Here is a 13,735-nt window from a genome sequence, read left to right on the forward strand (position 1 = left end):
GTGCGTGATCGAGTCCAGCCTTGGTTGAAGTCATTCAGTCTTCTTCTAATCTCATCCCAAAGGTGTTCTATTGGACTTAAATCCTAACAGAATGTAGACTATTGTAGTGTTTGGCTGCCATGTTGTCTTAGGAAGTCAAATGTTGCTGTGGCGGTGTGGGCACGAGCGTTGTCTTCCTGGAAGAAGTGATCTCTGTAATGTCTAAAATGGGGTACAACATGGAGTTATGTGACATGGTCAATATAGAGAGCAGCTGTCATTTCCTCATCCTGGACCAAGACTGTGGAACACCACGGTGTCAACCAACTGGTTCAGGCCGATTGCGCCGCACACCATGACCATGAATAGACCATGAATCTCTTTCAACAATACACTCATTGGAAAACAGTTGACATGCCTCCACCATAACCTCAGTCTTTTATTATCGGTTAAAAAACAATGTTGGCTTTCGTGAGATAAAAGCACAGTTTGGGCGGTGATGAGCAGTGAGGACAGGACTACGATATGGTCTGTGACAGCAGTGGTTTGTTCGCGTGAAGGTCGACGCACTGTCTCGACACTTGCGAGTCCCAGTGATCTGGAGTAGTTTCCGTCGTTCTGGGAAAGCGATCTTGCTATTGGACAATCTGTCGGTCTTGACGTTGTGATGTTACTGAAGGTCGCTCACTGCGTGGACGGGTCTTGAATGCTGTTGCCGACCTCATGACACTCGGAAGTAGATTGTCCTAGCATGAACATTGAAATGATTGGCAGTTTTACCAAGTTGCAATCGTCCGAAGACTTCGTTTCGAATGAAACCTGTGGTAATCTCATCTCCTCAACTAATCTCAACTATAAACCTTCATGAGAGGCCACAGTGCTCTAACGAATAAACATCGTCATCTGGATGGTCCCTGTTAAACAATCAATCAATGTGTACAATAATTGGGCTAATTAATCAGGCAATGTACACAATGCCTGAAAATTTTAGGCAATGTACACAATGACTGAGCTCGTTATGCAATGTACACATTGACTGATTAATTCAATCATTGTACACATTGCCTGATTGTAGATATTGACTGTAACATATACAAATATCATCCAGAAATGTTTATGATTATAATAAACATGCTGAATCAAATGACCAATATACAAAAATACACACACATACCCGGCTGAAAACAATGAATTTGGTACTTTACATTCCTAAACTGAATATACAAAAATACATGGTATAATCAGTATGTTAATACATTGGCATACATATATGGGATGAACGTTTTAGACAGATGAACATTCCAGTATTTGTGAATTGTTGAATTAAGGGTGAGTTTTACCTATGAAACCTGTCATGAGAACTATAGGTTTTTTTTCTTGCCTCAAGCCACATTTGCTGTACATTGATTACTTTGGGCATAATAACCCTGCTGTCCTTAGAATACATCTGATGCAAATCACATCAGCAGTTATTCAGTCAGATATTAGTTACCCAGTTTGGTTAAATGCTGTTATGGGTTTTTGCTTTACTGTATTAAGCTTTACATCAGTGCATGCATACATAAGTTAACTCACCATCAGTGATTTTGCTTATGAATTTTGAGTAAACTGTAATTTGCTCAGTACTTGTTGCCCAGTTCACCATTGTGATTTTACTTCTAAAAATCCAAATTTTATGGAGTGTATCCAGAAATTGTATCTTTATATAGATATACTACAAACAATGCTATGGTTTGGGGAGAATGTGGCAGAACCCCTCTATAAATTGTGCACACCGCAAGCTCCATCAAGTATTGGTGCATGCTACTGTATTTGGATGAATGCAAACTGTCTCTCCAGTCGCTTTGGAAGATACACAACTGTCCAATACACTGTAGGACTGTACATATTATATATTAATGGGAAGATCTTTTGTTTAATATGAGTGAGTGAGTGAGTGAGTGAGTGAGTGAGTGAGTGAGTGAGTGAGTGAGTGAGTGAGTGAGTGAGTGAGTGAGTGAGTGAGTGAGTGAGTGAGTTAAAATTAACGTCACATCAGCAATATTTCAGCCATATCGTGACGGGAACAAAACACTGAAATGGAATATATGTGTATTATAAAAACCTGTCAACAAAGGACAGTAAAACAACTAGAATATCACAGAAAAGAATGCAAAACTAGTAACTATATACCTAAAACAATTTATCTATAGAGGACAATACAATATAAAACTGGGCTATAGATTGCTAACAACTCAAGGTAGATCATCATACTAGGGACCATGGGGACTTACAGTACCTTTGCTACCTGCATGGACCCTAGCTGGATTTACATCATCCCCTCAGCCGTCAGCAATTTGGGAAATCTAGCCATACAATAAAAAGACACTTATTCTACGATTAAAAACCTGGAAATTTAGAATTTACATTGAATGTTTGTGGACTTACGTACCCTCTCAGGTGGACAATAGTTTTACAGTACTTCAACCCCCTTTGAGGATACAGTCACTAACAATTCTAGTTACTAATCTAAACTACCACTTATTAAAATACATATATTTACAGAATCACAGTGCTCAAATTTCTACCATGAAATCAATTTCTTTTAAAACACCAATGATTAAATTAGAACTAACAGTTGTAAAAAGATCCTTGATAGTTTTGACATTGAAATACATATCCCTTGTGATGGAGAATTCAACACAGTCAAGCAGAATATGCTTGACTGTGACTCTCTCATCACTAGGGATACAAAATGGTACGCACGAGTATATCTAGTATGGCTAATACGACATCGTCGTAAAATAACCTCTTCAAATCTGGACTGACAACCCAAGGGGGTATAACCAATGTAAGGTTTTATCCCATGTAATTTATTGATACCCACTTGGGTGTCCCACTTCTTTTGCACCAGATCATGGATGTAAGATCTAATGGTGGCTTTGTAATCACTATAAGGAATAAGAAGTGGTGTCACAGATTTGTTGAGTGCTGCCTTGGCAGCAAGGTCGGCCATCATGTTACCAGAAATGCCTACGTGCCTTGGTAACCAACAAAAGACGGTGTCGCACTGGCCATTAGCAAGATCATTATACAGTTCAATAATTTCTATTAAAAGTGGATGTTTACATGATAAATTTTTAATATCCTGAAGACAAGAAAGAGTGTCTGAATAGATGATGCACTGTTTATATTTAGGGTGTCTTTCAATATATTTAAGAGCCGTTAATATGGCGTTAGCTTCCGCTGTGAAAATAGAGCTGCCATCCGGTAGTCTAGAAGATATTGTTCTGGATCCAATGACCGAGGCACAAGATACTGCGCCACCGTTCTTGGACCCGTCTGTGAATAAGGATTTGTAATTGTTATATTTGTTTTTTAACTGATGATATTCTTGTTTATATTGTAAGCTATTTGTTTCTGATTTTTTAAATGATGTTAATGTTAGGTCAACTTATGGCCTAACCAATTGCCAAGGAGAAGAAGAAAGAAGACGGGAAGGCGATATACTTTCCAGCTGAATGCCCGCAGAAGAAAGAAATGGTTTAATTCTGTGTCCTAGAGATGGAAAAAGCGAACACTTTTTGTGATAGAAATCCTGATAAAGCGGATTGAAGACACAGTTATAGGCAGGGTTAGATTCATTAGAATATAATTTAGTAATGTAGTGTAAAGACAATTTTATGCGACGTTGTGTGAGAGATGGTTCATCGGCCTTAACGTAGAGACTTTCAATGGGTGAAGTTCTGAAAGACCCAAGACAACATCTTAAACCTTGATGGTGGTCATAATCAAGAAGTTTAAGGTTGCTTTTGCAGGCTCCACCATATATACGATGGAGCCATAGTCAAGTTTTGAACGGACCAGTGATCAATATAGGTGTAAGAGGGTAGTTTGATCCCCTCCCCACTTTGAGTTGGAAACAACTTTCAACAAGTCTAGTGCCTTCAGGCATTTAGTTTTAAGGGATTTAATGCGCGGTAAGAAGGTTAAATGAGAATCGAAAATTAAACCCAAGAACTTGGCGTCCTTGACAACTTTGATGGGAGAGCCATTTAAAGATAGTTCAGATAGTAAACAATTTGTATATTTTATTTAGACACAACTGTAGTTGCCGTTCAATAGTATGCATATTTTTTCCGCGACAAGAAATATTAAAATCATCCACAAAAAATGATACGTCAATGGAATCGTTTAAAACCTTGGATAAACTGTTGATCTTAATACTAAATAATGTGACAGACAAAATGCTGCCTTGTGGATGAGATAGGGTTGAACCTACTCGTACTTGAAATTGCCTGTCTTTCAAAAACTCTGATATAAAAAGAGGCATTTTTTCACGGAGGATTCTAAACGTACCAAATGATCAATGGTACTTCGATTTTTTCTGAAACCACATTGAATATTTGTGATCAGGTTATTGGTTTCAAGATACCAAGTTAGTCTATTATTCACCATACGTTCCATGGTTTTACAGACACAGCTAGTTAGAGATATCGGTCTATAATTCGATGGATCTGTATGATCCCTGCCAGGTTTGGGTATTGGGACAACAATGGCATTACGCCATGAAGGAAGAAATTATCCAGACGTCCATATTTTATCAAATATGTCTAAAAGTGTAACTAGGCATGGCTCAGGTAAGTGTTTCAGTAAGTGGTGATGTATATTATCATCACCCGTTGCAGTGTCATGAGCTTGCTCAAGAGCAGTATGTAGCTCATGTAATGAAAACACGCCATTATAATCTTCACCGTTATTTGATTCAAAATTAATTTTTGTCTTTTCCTGTTGTTTCTGATATCCCTGAAACTCAGGAACATAATTTGCTGAGGAAGAATTTTTGGCAAGAGTTTCGCCAATTTTATTTGCAATTTTACATTTATCAGTAATTAAATTCTCACCATCTTTAAGATGGTGAATAGCCGATTTTGAGCATTTATTCTCTGAATCATGTTCCATACTTTGGACATAGATGTCCGGGAATTAATTTTGGAAATATAGTTCCTCCAGGATTGCCGGTTGGTTTTGCTTGAAGGTACGACGTGCCGTCGCATTAAGTATTTTAAATTTATTTAAGTTATGGACATTTGGGTGATGACGAAAATATTTCTCTTTTGTCTTTTTCCTTGCTTTCCTAACATTTTTGCTGTCTGCATTAAACCATGGCTTCCGTAAATGTGGAGCTGTAGAGGACCTTGGTATACACACATCAGCAATTTTATTTAAGGCATCAGAAAACACCTGAAAATGATCAGTAATATCCAAGAAACATTCGGGTCTTAGTCTAGATGTGCATAAGGTTTGAAATCAGGACCAATCTGCTTTGGAAAAATTCCATCGTGTGTGAGATGCAGAATCAGTTGGAGAAGTTCCTGATAGTATCGTAGGAAAGTGATGACTTCCACAACGGTCATTGTGGACTCACCATTCAAATTCATTAGGTACAGAAGAGTCTGCAAGAGACAAATCCACAGAAGAGTAGGTGCCGGTTGCAGGATGCAGGTAAGTACTCGAACCATCGTTGTATATACACATATCGTTATTGGAGGTATAATCTTCCAGTGTTTTACCTTTAGTGTTGGTATTTGTACCACCCCAGAGTGGATTATGGCCATTAAGATCACCCATTATGATGCAGGGTTTCGGAAGTTGATCATAGAGAGCTTGAAGATCAGACAAATGAAGTGTTGAAGAAGGCGGAATATACAGCGAGCATATTGTAAAAGCAATATGAAGAGTTAGTCTCACTGCAACGGCTTGAAGGTTAGTTTTTAGTGTTACTGGGCTGTGAATAACATTCTGCTTAACAAGGATCGATGATCCACCGGTGGCCCAGTCACCCGGAGGTGAGAAAGAATGATATGCATCAAACTGACGTAAATTAAAAGTATCTGTCTGTTTCAGGTACGTTTCCTGTAGAAAGAAAGCTGATGGTGCAAAATCTTGGACTAATAGCTCTAATTCATTAAAATTAGTCCTTAATCCTCTACAATTCCACTGTACTATATTGTTGGAAGACATTATCTTTTGGGTGGGTTGATTAGGGATCTACCCGAACACTTTTTGAGGGCGACAAACTGTGGGCCCTAGAATGGACGTTTTCAGAGACGTCCATGTCCTCGAGAGATCCATATTTGTTATATAGCTGAATTCTATTTTTCCGACGCTTTGGGGGCTCTGCCACTTTGCTTTTTGGGAGCATCGTACTTCAGTTTAGTTTTGCTTTTACACAGCTGGCTGACTGTCAGATGATGACTGAGACTTTGAACGTGATTGAGAAGACGACGTATGATTAGATGACGGTTGTGAAACTTCCTCTGACGTACTAGGTATTGATTCCGCAGTTTGAGATGATGTAGCAGGATATGGATTCTGTGGAGAGTTGCCTTTTATCCAAGTCAAGTTTGTTTGGCAGCTTGTGGTTGATTTAGATACTTTAGGGCTTAACTCGATTGGTGTTTTGGTTACTGAAGCATAACTTTCTGTCAACTCAGATCTCTGTACAAGTTTTTTGGCATCAGAAAAACTAATGTTCTGGGTAAATTTGATCTTGTTGATCTGCATTTGTTCTTTCCAAATTGGACATTCTTTAGAGAAAGAAGAATGATCACCTGAGCAGTTGGTGCATTTCTTAAAAGTACTTGTACAATCTTCACCACAGTGAGCACACACAACAGACAGTGTGTGCAAGTACGTATTTACACCATAGCCATACTTCTGACATTTAAAGCATCTCAGCGGATTAGGAATGTAGGTGTCAACAGTGATATTACAGTAACCTGCCTTCAAGAACTTGGGAGCAGTTGGTGACGAAAAGGAAAACAGGTAGGCATTTGTTAGAACAGTTTCATTGTTTTTACGTGTTGAAAAGCGTTTTACATAGAGTACACATTGGTCTTTCATTTCAGTCACGATGTCAAGTTCTGTCATGTCAGAAAACAACCGATCACGGTCTCTGATGATACCTTTGCACGTGTTTAACGTCTTGTGAGCAGAAACAGTAACCGGAATGCCAACAAACGATTCTGTACTCATCAAATTGACTGATTGCTGCCGTTTCCCGCACTCAACCTGCAGTGCACCTGAACGTAACCGTTTAATGTTCTTAACTTCCCCGGCAATACCTTAAATACCTTTGGCAACTGCGAACGGGTTCAATTTTAGAGGTGTTTTGTCAACAGTTTCAATCACAAGAAAGCGTGGCCAAAAGTCAATTGATCTGGGCGGTCCAAGGTCATCATCATCAACATCATTTTCAAGAGGACGTTTGGTTTTCTTGTGGGGATTTCATAAGCCATATTTAGGGTTGAGATTTCATCATCCGAGCTCCCCACCCACCACGGAGTATCACAAGGACAATGCTAAAAACAAGCAGATTCCCAGCTTGCAGCACCAAGGATACCCGTATGATATACTGAAGCAGAATAATATAAAAGTAATTATTCCACCTGATTGGCCCATGAGCCACCGCCTTCTGGGCTTACGACTCTAGGCAAAACATACATAACATGATACATTTGAAATACAATAGTCTGAAAATAGGACCAAGCATGAAAAATTATTCATAATTGTGAGCATTACACAGTTGCAGCTCAGGGCTTGGCGTGACCAGCCGATTGATAGAACTGGGCCAGTTCTACCACCCATCTAGGTGAAGTAAGGGCCGAAGTGGTGTGTTGGGCAAAAGGAGCAAAGTGGTTCAGTCTCCTACTGCCCTCAACCACCAGACTACCGTCCTCCACCGACACGGGACGCAACCCACGGCAAACAGGTTGCCCAATTCGGTTGCTCCTTGCAACCAGCAATGGGGTGCTATGGACCTAGTTGACCCGGGTCCATCTGACCATTACTCAGCCAGAAAAGGAGTTTGCACGTATCTTAAACAATGATATGTACAGTCCCACATTATAACACATTGGTCCCACATTGGTCTCTATTGATCAAAGGTTTGTGGCGGCGGATTTCGATGGCTTCCAACAGTTTCCTTTTTGTGAAGTCCTGGCTTTTGGCTGACAGGATTTGATTCGATGAGTGGGGCATTTTTGTTGATGGTGCATCATCTATGGACTGCCTGGTCCAGACTAGATTATTTACAGACAACCGCCATCTAGCTGGAACAGAGTCCAGTGCATCTTTAAACAGCAAACCAGCCAATATCTTTTATCTGACAACTTTTTGATGCTGTATATAACTTGAGTCTATATTTATATTAAACAGAGAAGGGAATTTAATAGATTCCTTCCCTGACATGCGTGTGTCATGTAATCCAAAATTGTCTGAATTAAACTGTCTGTTTATTGTGATTTTAACAGCTGGAGGTTTTAAAACAGAACGTACTCCATTCCCCACCCCTCTCCAACCATAGCTATAGCTACAGTGGTTTTTTATGTACTAGGAAATGGACACATTATGAAGTATCAACAACTGTTTCTTACAGTAACTAAACATGTCTTTAACAAACATGAGCCCCATCCGGGAGTGATGTATATCAGTATATGAATGGGCTCCTACAAAGCAAGGTAAAGGTTAAGACCACACACAATTATGAATACTTCATGATGGGCCCATGTCTTTATCATACACAAACCTGTAGCTATATATGGGCTGGGGAATGAGGTAAATTGACTGCTACATATAATGCTCCAATGTTCCAACCTTTTAAGACCCATGCCCACTGCATCACTACGATCAGCCCAATGTTATACTGAAATGATATATAACAAATGAATACACACAATAAATAGGCCATATTCTTCTACCATTGTTACACATTTGAAACATATACATTGTTATAAAAACATTGTTGAATGAATCATTTATGCATTTCAAAAGTGTTAGCTCTAATTATTATTATTAATTATATAATGTGGTAAAAAACATTTTCTAGTCACTATTACTGGGCGTTCAGTTCCCATCTCACATAAAAGGAGAAAATGGGGAAAAATCAACGAATTACACGTCATCAAATTTGGGAAATGAAGATGCTAACTATATTCGATCAGTGTGGTCGTTTAGATCTATGTTTTATGTCTACGGTTTCGAGGTAATAGCGAGCTGACACAAAATATCAAAGCACATGTCGGTGATGAAAATAGGGTGTGTGACATTGTTTACATATCGCCCATGTAACGATGAATTTCGTGTTTCGAAACTGCTTAAATAGCGTTTTCCAACACTGAAAGCAACGATGGCCTTTGCTCTGGTGACGTAGACTTTGCCATAGTGTCGATGAAAATGCAATGAAAAATTTATAGGGGATATGAAAGCATAATGCTGCCACTTTGGGAATGACAAAGATTATGAAAAATTGCCTCATAACACCTTAATGATTTTCCCTATCGCCACGTGTTGCTGATGATTAAAACGCTTCAGATAGAGCAAGTCTACACCATCCTCGGATTCTGCATACGTCAAAGGGGCGCTTTTTGCTTTACAAAAACCCGCGAAGATCAGGGCCAGAATTGATCTTCAGTGCTTGTCACAAAAGAGGACAAACGGGATCGAGTGGTCACGCTCGCTGACTTGATTTACACGTCACCGTATCCCACATGGGATCGAGGCTCATGATATTGATCCCTGGATCGTATGGTCCAGACTCGATTATTTACGCATCTCTGTCATATAGCTGGAATATATCTGCTTGCGGCGTAAAACTAAACTCACTCCAAACAGGTGATAACTATTGTGACTTAACAAAATGTACATGCATATCACATCATGTGTGTTTTAAGTTTATTTGTTGAATTTTATTCAGCTATTTAGTGATGTTTGTTTTACATACTGATCGTCCATCCTCCGAGCGATAGGATAATTTTGTGATTGTTTTGGAAAACTCTATAATGGGCGCTGTTGGTGAAGGAAATATGTTTTGTACTAAGTCTAATAGACAGCAGGTTGTAGACGCCCAGGCAGGTCTATTTTCTCGTCAAATCTCGGGAAGCCATAGCGTTCTAGAACGATATTACCGTCGGCCAACTCTCGCGGGGTCAGGGGAAAACGTGGTCCTGTTGACTTCCGGCTTATCGACGAACCTCGTTGTGAGTCTACTTCAAATGCTGCCAGGGCTTTCGAGACATGTTTCTCTGGTATGTCTAATTTCTGGAACAAGGCTCTAACCATTCCTTCCTTCTCCTTCACAAGCTCTTCGTACAGGATGGCAAATATCGGGATCCCACTATCAATAAATTCCTTGTATCGCGTCATAAGAGCTGACGACGCGGCCACCATGTGACCTACCATACACAATTTTACTGCTATATCCTCAAGATCATGGTCGTAGCGATCCACCCGTGTATACATCTTGTACAGATTCCTTCGAAGTCCTGGAAAGAATCTCGCGAGTAAATCAGAATCCATCATAACTTTTGTTAACTTTGCGAGGAATTCCGACTGTGCAAACCCTTTGACAGAAAGGGCATATGGCAAACTGTCTCTGTACAGAAACAGGTGCTTGATTTCAGGAAACATCTCACATATGACCTTGACCTCTGCAAATGTGAATGAAGCGACCTTCATAATAATTCTTTGAGCTCCTGGCAGCTTCTTACTCTGCAGCCTTATCACACTCCGCAGCAGCTTTACAACTTCCTCTTCCGGTGTGGTTTCAAGTTTACTTAACATTGTGACAGATATTAAGGCCTCTGGTTCTCCGAGGGTTATTGTTCCGGGGACTTTCTCAAACACCTGGCTCAGAAGAGTAGAGCCACAGCGTCCAATGCTTGACAGCCATATGACAGGTACGTGAGGGTCGCCCGTCTCGTCCGCCAGACGGTGGAAGGCTTCCATAGGAATGGTGTAGAGCTTCTCAGCATTGACAGCCTGGGCCCACTTCATGAAAGGATGTGTGTCGGAGCTGTAGATATCAACATCAGTGGCTGTTTTAACAAATATGGCCTCTGTTAAAGTGATGTTATACAGAGATACTGATGGGTCCAAGAGGATTCGAGGATGGTCAAACCTTTCGTGTGTAGTCCAGAATTCATTTGTATTTGAAGGCGTCATGTGAGATACTTTCCTTTTCCAAAGCACATGTTGCACGTGGACGGCGCGTTCATAGCACGTGCTGGTAGCTGCACGTTCAGACTGTACCCCAGTTATTCTCCAAATAAGGTCCTGAAGAACTTTGTATATAGGTGTCCAAATCAGGAAGAAGATGGAAACGAGGCTGGATGACAAGTCAGAAAACATCTTCTGGTTTCTGGGGAAGATAAAAACATGTTCTTACTATCCTGCATGTACACACGAAAAGGAAACGGGAATAATAAACACACCGGTCTGTTTTATAACACATATTGTGAAATTCTGAATTCTCATTCAAAGCATTCTGAATCACGGGCTGGTGACAACGTGAGTGAGTTGGTGCTCAGCAGGATGTCAGCGTCACGGCATGTCAACTGGATGGAAGGAAATGGGAGGGTGAGTGAGTGAGTCAAGAATTAACGTCACATCAGCAATATTTCAGCCATATAGTGACGGTCGAAATTCACAATTTATGAAAAGTTATGAGAATACTTTACAAAAAGATGTCATCGGAGGACAGTACAGCAAGAAGAATATCACACATGTGTAAGACTAGTTTGTGAGCATGTGACAAATTAAACAATCAAATGACGAAGGGGCAGGAGTCATCATGCATGCGACGACAATTTTAACCTCTGTTCCTTTGTATTAATTATCATCAGCATTCATTAGTGCTTGTATTGTGTATATGTTTGTGAATTTTTGAGACCGTTTTTGATACAAAAAGAATTTCCGTCGGGATAATAGGGTTATATCTTATCTTATGTTATGGATATGGGGCAGATGGGCGCCAAAAACAGCTCGAATTGTCCAGAACTTCTTAAATGCTCACGACTTCCAAAATGTTCCATGGCCAGCACGCTCACCAGACGAAAAAAACCAATACAGCAATTGTGGGATCGACTGAATCGCTAGGTGAGAAGACGACCTCGACCCCCAGCGAAACGACAAGAACTTGCGGACGCTCTCAGGATCGAGTGGAGTAGGATTCCGAATGAGGTCATTAATGAGGGTGATCACTTTCTTTTGCCCACAAGTTTAGCTGTAATGTTGTTGAGTGCGATGTTAAACAACAACCAACCAACCGATGGGAGTTGGTGGATTGGGTGGATTGTATGTGGAGGTCTTCTATGCATAATACTTCAACGCTTATTGTTACTTGTTATAAATACATTCATTAACTGACCACCAGCTGAATGATAAAAAGCAGGTGTAGGTTCATACCTCCAAACTCGGGTCACAACAAGGAAGTAGTATTCGCTGTATTGCATGCAATTATTATTGCCTGACACTGGGCCGACACCGTTTTGGCCGGGCAGACACTGTTTTGATGATAAGAATTGTAACATAACTACGTATGAGCATGTGCTGTGTATTTAGGTTAAAAATTGATTATACTAAAGAATATTTTCAGATTTAGGTTGTTATTAGTTTACAGATTGAAATGAATCAAATGTGTGTTTTCATTATCATAGATTATACTCTTTATAAAAAATGCTAGGGCTTGCACATGATTGTTTTGCTATGAAAGTCGGTCCAACCCTCAATACTATCTAAATATAAAGCTTTGCAATCCAGCGAACTTATACGAAACAAATGACTTTCTACGTGTCTGCAGACATATTAGTTTCATGACATGACAACATTTCGAGGGAAAAAACACAAAAACGGGATTGAATCACTATATTATCCAGACATCCGAAAATCTGAAAAGCCTCCACTGCTGGGATACTTTATTAAAATCAGACAAGATATACCACGGATGTTTTCATATACGTGTACCGGCATATGATAGGCATCCACTTTTCCTAATGTCCCACTGTTTAGGTGGAAGAAATTCTGACAAGATGGACAATATCCCAGTCGCTGTGTCCGTCACGGTCGGGGTAGCAGGTGCACACAAACGCGCAGCTTGGTTTGGTAATTTGAGCGTCGCTCTGTGTCAGTGGCTCTTTAAATAACAATGAGCCTGCCCCGCCGCCCCGAAACTATGACTAACAACTCTGTCTCTCATGATTTCCCCTTTCGCCCACCTCACAGGGGCTTGTATTGCTGACAATAAAACATCCTGGGTCCATCAAGCCTACACTGATGAAAATAAAACTTCAGTGTAGGCTTGTTGGACCCAGAATGTTTTATTTTCAGCAACATAAGCCCATGTGGCCCATCTTACCATGATCAGGGATAATCTACATCTATATATAGTCTCCCTGCTATGGTGAACAAGCTCTAAGCGTTGCAAGTCTACCCTGTCATCAGGTTTTGAATCCCTGATATCACGGACCTCCTTTCCATTTATAAAGAATATTTGTTTCTTATACGGCAACTTTTCGGCAACTAGATCTAAGCCCCTGTCCGACTGTCAAAAGACCTGAAAAGTTCCAGTCGTTAAACAAACAATGTTATCACTCACCAACTGATGAAGCACTTCGAGTTAAAGGGTGGAGCTTCGTGATTAAACAACCCAAGCCACTCTTCTTTACCGCAGAGGACCTAGCGTGTTAGGGGTAGCATGCAGGTAGTCCTCGTCATTGGCAAGGGTCCACGTGACTTGTAGGTATGGGTTACGAAAACAGCGATATTCAGCCAGGGGAGATAATCGAAACAGCTTTTCTCGTAGCACAAAACATTTTTAGAAAACGGGGAAAACGTTTTCGCGCACTTGTAACGTTGTTTTTAAAGCACACGTCTGTCACAGTTAAAAATTGTCACAGTTAAAAGAATTATCCAGCTTCAAATTGCACTAGTAATTGTA

General features: G+C 40.2%; 1 protein-coding gene across 1 annotated transcript; it reads right to left on the reverse strand.

The window, feature by feature from the left end:
- Window positions 1–8,702: 8,702 nt before the first annotated feature.
- On the reverse strand, window positions 8,703–13,533 carry LOC137294052 (uncharacterized). The gene is made up of 2 exons (XM_067825020.1): window positions 13,394–13,533; window positions 8,703–11,158 (listed from the first exon to the last, which is right to left on the reverse strand). The coding sequence occupies exon 2, from the start codon at window positions 11,146–11,148 to the stop codon at window positions 9,841–9,843; it is 1,308 nt and encodes a 435-aa protein (XP_067681121.1). The 5' UTR covers window positions 11,149–11,158; window positions 13,394–13,533; the 3' UTR covers window positions 8,703–9,840.
- Window positions 13,534–13,735: the final 202 nt, after the last annotated feature.

Source organism: Haliotis asinina, chromosome 1 (assembly GCF_037392515.1).
Source record: "Haliotis asinina isolate JCU_RB_2024 chromosome 1, JCU_Hal_asi_v2, whole genome shotgun sequence".
NCBI classification, from domain to species: domain Eukaryota; kingdom Metazoa; phylum Mollusca; class Gastropoda; order Lepetellida; family Haliotidae; genus Haliotis; species Haliotis asinina.

Bases quoted from the DNA above. Each gene is read 5' to 3' on its own strand.
- LOC137294052 (XM_067825020.1), bottom strand. From the start codon at position 11,148: ATGTTTTCTGACTTGTCATCCAGCCTCGTTTCCATCTTCTTCCTGATT.